Source organism: Oryx dammah, unplaced genomic scaffold (assembly GCF_014754425.2).
Source record: "Oryx dammah isolate SB20612 unplaced genomic scaffold, SCBI_Odam_1.1 HiC_scaffold_20, whole genome shotgun sequence".
Classification (NCBI taxonomy): domain Eukaryota; kingdom Metazoa; phylum Chordata; class Mammalia; order Artiodactyla; family Bovidae; genus Oryx; species Oryx dammah.
Genome location: NW_024070204.1, coordinates 40,253,306 through 40,260,933, shown reverse-complemented (window position 1 = coordinate 40,260,933; position 7,628 = coordinate 40,253,306). Strand labels below are relative to the sequence as shown.

The 7,628-nt window shown below is 39.3% G+C and overlaps 1 protein-coding gene across 4 annotated transcripts in view; it reads right to left on the bottom strand.

Moving 5' to 3' along the window:
* Positions 1 to 484: 484 nt before the first annotated feature.
* The window catches only part of NNT (nicotinamide nucleotide transhydrogenase), a 94,888-nt gene continuing 87,744 nt past the window's right edge, over positions 485 to 7,628 (bottom strand). For all 4 annotated transcript variants that reach the window (XM_040262461.1, XM_040262462.1, XM_040262460.1 and 1 more), the window contains exons 20-22: positions 5,720 to 5,838; positions 4,136 to 4,251; positions 485 to 1,711 (exon numbers count right to left, since the gene is read on the bottom strand). In XM_040262461.1, coding sequence (XP_040118395.1) covers positions 1,562 to 1,711; positions 4,136 to 4,251; positions 5,720 to 5,838 — 385 coding nt within the window. In that variant the 3' untranslated portion in view covers positions 485 to 1,561. The remainder of the gene's footprint in view (positions 1,712 to 4,135; positions 4,252 to 5,719; positions 5,839 to 7,628) is intronic.

The window sequence follows — 7,628 nt, the reverse complement described above, 5'->3', positions numbered from 1 at the left end:
TGTTTACATGTTAATAACTGTCTCAAGAAACAATGCTGGGACTTCTCTAGTGGCTCAGTGGTAAAACAAGGAGACACAGGTTTGATCCCTGGTCCGGGAAGATCCCACATGCTGTGGAGTAACTAAGCCCATGTGGTACAACTGTTGAGCCTGTGCTCTAGAGCCCAGGAGCTGAAACTACTGGGCCCACATGATATAGAAGCCTGCTGAAGCCTGGGTCTCCTAGAGCCCATGGTCAATGCAACAAGAGAAGCCACCACAATGGGAAGGCTGCACACCGTAACTGGAGAGCGGCCACCACCCTCCACAACTAGAGTAAAGCCCACGCAGCCATGAAGACCCAGCACAGCCAAAAACAAGTAAAAAGAAAGAAACTTGATGCCAAATTAATTATACAGAGAAATAGGTATTCCAAATACCCACCACACATTCAACCTATATAGAACTTTTGGCACACTAGCAAAGACACCAAGAAAATTACACGTTTACTGCAAAAGGACAATCTTTACTGGTGCTAAAAAGGCAGAATCTTTACTGGTGCTTAAACAAAGAGGTAGCTAGAAAAATGCCACCAGTTCTCTCAAACATTATCATTTACATAACACCTTCAAATACACAATGATTTAGGAAAAAAGTCATTCTTCCAAACAGGTAAGACAAGTTAATCTCATCTGTTTCATGATAGCAATTCCTTCCTCAGATGTTAACAACAGGCAGAATTATTTGATTTTAGCCTTTTGTCACCAGAGACAACTGCTACATCACTATGCAAACATGATGAACTCATTTTATTAGGCAAATAGTAGAATTTCATTCAAGTGCACTTAATACAGTACTACACATATAAACTGAAATTAAAAGAGATCTCCAATTGGAAATGGGGTTTAAAAAATACAGCTAATACTGATTTCAAGTTACATGTTTCATTGGTGTTCTAATGAAACATACAAAGCAAATGATTTGCTTCCAGCATCTCTGAAAGATTATCTAGTCCTTTAATGTATTAAAATAGAAGTGAGAAAATATACCCTTGAATACAGACTTTAAAGTACAGTTTGAAAAATTGAAACCAATTTGATATGCTTAATTCAGATTATGGTTAAATGGTTAAGAAGACAGCTCAAGAGTTGATAAAAGTTTCAAATTAGTCACATTTGGTGAAAAAAACATAAATGCAAGTGGCTGTAATGTTTACACTGTGTCAGATTTTTTCAAATCCATGTATAAGTCCCAAAAATCATAGACTTAATTTCTTAAAATATTGCTGACTATTGAGGAAAATCCGAATGGATTATACCTGAAATGAGAGTGTTTTTTCTCCTTTTGTAAAATACTTTTGGAATTCATAACAAAAAATATGCACAGAAAGACATTTAGAATTATCAATCCTTTTTTAAAATTGATGGATCACAGCTCTTGAAAATTTTCCGTTTATTTGCTTTTTTCTTCAGAGTCTTCCTTTTCTTCCAAGAATTTTGTTTTCCAGATGTGTATCAGCTGTATGTGTTAATAATTTATTTGCCTGTTCCCACAAGTGAAGAGGTGGTTTGATCTTTATATTTTACTTCTGGTAGGATTCTCTAACTTTCGCCTGCAGAGCATCACACGTCTTCTTGGCATCGCCTAGAAGCATGGCTGTGTTAGGTTTGTAGAAGATTGGATTGTCCACTGCAGCATAGCCAACACCTAGGGACCTCTTCATAACAATGACCTGAGAACCAAAGATTAGGTAAGAGTATATTTAACAGACCTGGCCAGGACGTGTCAGACACACAAACTTTGTCCTGCTCTAACTTTGAACAAAGCATGTACCACTACTGATTCTTTACTACAAAGACTTTTAAAATACACAAGGAGTATATTTATTTTTTTAAACATAAATTTATTTAATTGGAGGTTAATTACTTTACAATATTGTATTGGTTTTGCCATACATCAACATGAATCCGCCACAGGTATACACGTGTTCCCCATCTTGAACCTTAATGTTTCCTTTGTATTAACTTGAATTCTTCAAATATGCCCATACTCTTACATCCACTAGAGAAAAGGTCCTGTTAACAACAGTGTATCTCTGGAGTGATAAGTGATTTTCCCCCCAGTGTTTTTGTCTATAAAGACAATGTATAACATTTTCCAATAAGAATAATAATAATAATAACCATCTTTCTCTGAATGGGCTAAAGACAACAAATTTAGTGCATACATTTCTACTACCAATCCTAAGATAAAAGTAGTTGAGTGGGAAAATGATATGATTCTTAGCCCACTGATTTAAAGTAAAGAATATTGGACAAGAAAGATGTAAGACAAGAGCCCAAAGAGTAATCCAGTGTGCCCCAGAACAGAGCTAATGACTAACAGAATGCTTCCACAAAGAAAAATGAAGAGGTAAGTCTTTCTCTAACACTGATGTGCTCTGCTGCTGCTACTGCCAAGTCACTTCAGTCGTGTCCGACTCTGTGCGACCCCATAGACGGCAGCCCACCAGGCTCTCCCATCCCTGGGGTTCTCCAGGCAAGAACACTGGAGTGGGTTGCCATTTCCTTCTCCAATGCATGAAAGTGAAAAGTGAAAGTGAAGTCACTCAGTCGTGTCCAACCCTTAGCAACCCCATGGACTACAGCCCACCAGGCTCCTCCATCCATGGGATTTTTCAGGCAAGAGTACTGGAGTGGGGTGCCAAAGATGCGTTCTAAACATTTACAATTACATAGATTATAGATGTCACTATCCTGTTGAATACCAAGTTAATTCTTCAAGAAATAAAAAGCCTTTCTACGTTCTTCTAGGACACAGAGGCTACTCAAAAATGGAAGCAGAGCAAATGTATTCATGTCCCCTATACCATTAATACAGTAAGGTACTGTGCAAGCTCTCAAAGTACTGATGATTGATGCAGTAATTGTTTAAATACATATGAACAAGTGCATGTCCCATCTACTCACCCACCACAGATACTATGTTTACAACTCTACATTTTTATAATAAAGAGAGACAAATTAAAGGGAAATATATCTGTTAGAATGATTCTTAAAATCCAGATATGAGTTGAGAGTGGTGAAAAGAGTTGCCCACAGTTGGGACAGAGCAAAATTATAAGGGCTAGATTTCCCTACAATCTAGCAGTTAGCCTTTTCAGAAGTAATGTGCTGTGAGCAGGGCTTGCTTCCGTATGCCATGTTACTGTTTGGATTTCTAAATCACCTTTCTTCTGGACACTCCATAATGTACAAGTGAAGTGAAAGTCACTCAGTCGTGTCTGACTCTTTGTAACCCCATGGACTATACAGTCTATGGAATTCTCCAGGCCAGAATTCTGGAGTGGGTAGCCTTTCCCTTCTCCTGGGGATATTCCCAACCCAGGGATCGAACGCAGGTCTCCCATATTACAGGCAGATTCTTTACCAGCTGAATGACAAGGGAAGCCCAACCCTTTCAAAAGAATTAAATGAAAATATGTGCTCATCTTCATATGTGAAGGTGATTATTAACTCACTGTCCCAGAGGGAAGCCATCTGCTTCACTGGAGTCGGCCTGGAATTCAGCCAGCCTCACCCCCAAAGCTCACAGATCCTTTTTCAGTTGTGGTTACAGATTGCGTTAATCCACCCATATAATCTCCTCTAGTTCTAATTGCGGAGAAGGCAATGGCACCCCACTCCAGTACTCTCGCCTGGAAAATCCCATGGATGGAGGAGCCTGGTGGGCTGCAGTCCATGGGGTCGCTAGGAGTCGGACACGACTGAGCGACTTCACTTTCACTTTTCACTTTCATGCATTGGAGAAGGAAATGACAACCCACTCCAGTGTTCTTGCCTGGAGAATCCCAGGGACGGGGGACCCTGGTGGGCTGCCGTCTATGGGGTTGCACAGAGTCGGACATGACCGAAGCGACTTAGCAGCAGCAGCAGCAGTTCTAATTGAGGAGGACTTCAGGGCATTCACTCAGTTTCTCTAGTGACCACAGAACAGACAGAAGCTGGATCTAGAGAGTTGGCCCTAAATCTCCTCTTAACTCCTGAGCCTCCTAAAAGGCACCATCATTTCTCACCAAGTGACCCACGAAAAGTTCTGTGTGCATATCTTAAGAGACCTTTAATCCTTAGAATGAAATGCAAGTCTGAAACTTTACCTGCTTTGATTTCCAGACTTCAAGGACTGGCATGCCTGCAATGATGGAGTTGGGGTCTTCTTGAGCCGCTGAATTAACAGTGTCATTAGCTCCAATTACAAGGACCAAATCAGTGTCTACAAAAGAAAATAAAAATATCACAGTGGTCACTTCAGGCAAATAATGGTGATCTGACTTTTTAAAAACAATATAATAGTTGTTATAATAAAGCTAATAGCTATAGGATGAACACTTGTGCCAGGCACTGTACAAAGAGCTTTATCAGAGAGGTTCAGTAACTTAGTCAGCATCACACAGCTTAAAAGCAATAGGTCCTGAATCTGAACCTGAGCACCCTGACTGCAGCTTGTATTATTATGCTTTCCCTCCCCTCCATGGATCTACCCAATCTGACTTTTGTTGTTGCTTTTGTTCAGTTGCTAAGTTGTGCCTGACTCTGCGACCCCACAGACTGTAGCCCGCCAGGCTCCTCTGTCCATGGGTTTTCCAGGCAAGAATACTGGAGCGAGATGCCACTTCCTTCTCCAGGCCATCTTCCTAACACAGGAATCGAACTTGCATCTCATGCACTGCAGTTGGACTCTTTACCACTGAGCCACCAGGAAAGCCCAATCTGACTTTACAGCTATTATCTCAAAATGATCTTGCCAGTAACATTAAAGATATGCATTCCATTTTCAACTTTCAAAATGACCACTTAATATGCAATCTGACATCTAAAAGAACATGGTCTGAGAGTCTGTACTATATTAAAGCTGTGTCCATAATTCCTGGAACTGCCAAGTTTCACACATAATTTAGCAACAGTGAAATCTAAAAAGGGGACATAAAATTAAAATGGCCTAAATTCCCTCTTTAAGAACTGTAATTTAAATTACCTTAGAACTTTGCCAAAAATGCCATGTGAATCTAGACATACACATAATTTCATTATTTTTCTCTAATAAACAGTATTTTTTTAAGTTTACAGTGGATACTTGCCAGAGGGAACCGGTTTAATTTTAACAAACATGATTTTGGGTCAAATGTCATTAGCATGCCACATCTAGCCAGTGAAAGCCACCAAGTCCAGCCCCTTATTTGTGAAGTCCCACTACTTCAAAGAAAACAGGAAAGTACTGACTGACCATGAATTGGTGCAACTGAAAACCAGTAAAATCTCAAGACGCTGGCAAGAATCAGATACTAAGTCATCAATGGAAACAATTTTATAAATGAGAAGCCTGAAGTTGAGCACCAAGTTCAAGGGCACGAGCAAACCAGAGTCAGGATCTGGATTCCAAAACCAGGTCTGTTCCTAAAGCCTCTGCAAGGCACTCCACTCCACTGCACTGTCCCCCAAGATTTCCACGGTCCTTCAGATCTCCTCGCAGCGAAATGACTACTCATGGTGCTCCCAGATCCTGTCTCACTATTTTTCAGTATCATCTTTCGTTGATTTAATTTCAACTGCTTCCTTACTAGGAGCAGGTTACTCTTCCTCTGGGAGCAGGTCTGCAGTAATCCCACAATTCATATCCTCAGACTGGCATTGCTCTATTCATATTAAGAACACTTGAATTTCACCAGTACCCCTTCACTTACCTGGGAAATCATGATTGATCTCGTCCATTTCCAACACAATATCATATGGCACCCCAGCCTCAGCCAGCAGCACATTAAGCTGACCAGGCATCCGGCCTGCAACTGGGTGAATTCCAAACCTAGACAGGAAACAAATGAACAGCTGGCCTTATTTGATGGGCCAAAATGTACAGGGACCCCAGGATCACCTCCAGACCTGCACACTCTGTTCTTGGCACCTCTGCTTCTCCTGGTACTATCTGATCTCTGCAAGAAGGAACAGAATCAGTCCAGATATACCATTAGTCTACAAATAGTAAGGTTGGAGATTAAGGATCTCCATATATACAAACTATAACTGCTCTCAAGAAAATAAGTGTAGCTTTAGAACCTGACTCTTCCATATATGTTTTAAGTCCAATGAACTCCCAACAACATTAATAAATAATACCACCTTACATTCAATAAGTATTATGTTCTCTCATGATATTTTCTGATATTTTTTTAATCTTTCTGAAGTCAGCCTGGAATTAAACATTTGCCATGAAAAACACTGTCGTGCACATAAGTTAAAGGCCTACTTTCAAAGAGAAAGTTATCCAACTACTTTATCCACATTTTCTATGAGAATAAACAGCTTTACAGTGGAAAAAAATTAACTTCATTTAAGATGAATTAACACTTCATGTTTTTATATTGTGATACAATTTATAAATTTCTTATTATTTCATTCTATCCCTAAATCATCTTTAATAATCTCCATCAAAAATCAGAATTCAGAGCACCTGATTCAAATTTAGGACTTAGTTAAATAAACTGAGCTAGAGAGCTACATTCTTATATCTTAAAAAAGAGCGAAAGAGCAAGAATGTAAATAACAGGAGTTCCTTGCATATATTTTGGCATAATGGCTAATGCAGACTCTTCAAGATGTGCCATGCAACCTGACAACTTTTTTAGTAAATGGGTAACCAGAGATTCAAACTCAGGTCTCCTTCAAAAGTCTGTACTTTTCACTACTATACAACATAGTCAGTATGGTCAGGCAATTTAAGAGGTATTTTTGTTATTAGCTCAAGATAACCAGTTATATGATGTTTGGTAAGTTACTAATCAGCTCTCTCAATTTTCCCATAGAGTACTAACTAGCTGTTATTACAAGCCCACCCCATGCTGAGGGTTATATAAAACCCTGCAAAAAAGGTTTGAGAAATACCTATTTATCTCTGCTTAAATGGGTGAAATAAGGAATTCTAAGAATCCAAATTACAGTATTCTCTAAGAAAAATTGAGAACACAGGAAGTTTCAAATAATATTTTTTTTAATTTTTTAATGTTCGCATGGACATAGGAAAAAAAATGTTTTCGTACAGAAAGTACCTGCAATAGTGCAAAACATTTACCAGCACCTGTACAGCTGGGAAGTAGGTTCTGAAAAACTACTAGGGGTGGGAGGTAGAATGAACTGCATAGAATGGACTATTAATAATCTAAGACTCGAGAAAGAAGGTCAGCAGCCGGTAACTTTAGGAACGACCAAACTGTGTTGAGGCCGTTTTGGGACTTTGGAACTTTGTATGGTGGCATACACAACTCTTCAGCTATAAATAATTGTTTTTGTCACAGGAATGAAAAGATTGGAAGTTCTCTCCACTCTACTCTGGGCTTTCTCCCTTGGGGGAACTGAGCCACTCTGGGTTCCCTGAGTGCCAGCCCTGCATCTGTTCTCAATCTACATGGAAGCCTCTCTCTGGGAGTAGAAGTGGAATCTTTGGGCTATACTTTTGACCTTCTGTTTGTGGGACAATGTTTTATTATTTGTATGTATGTGTGATGGTACTTAATTTGACTGGCTGAACTATATTTAATTGACTTAAAGATAAGTGCTTATAAATTAAATCTAAATATATAGAAAAAATATTCCAAGACT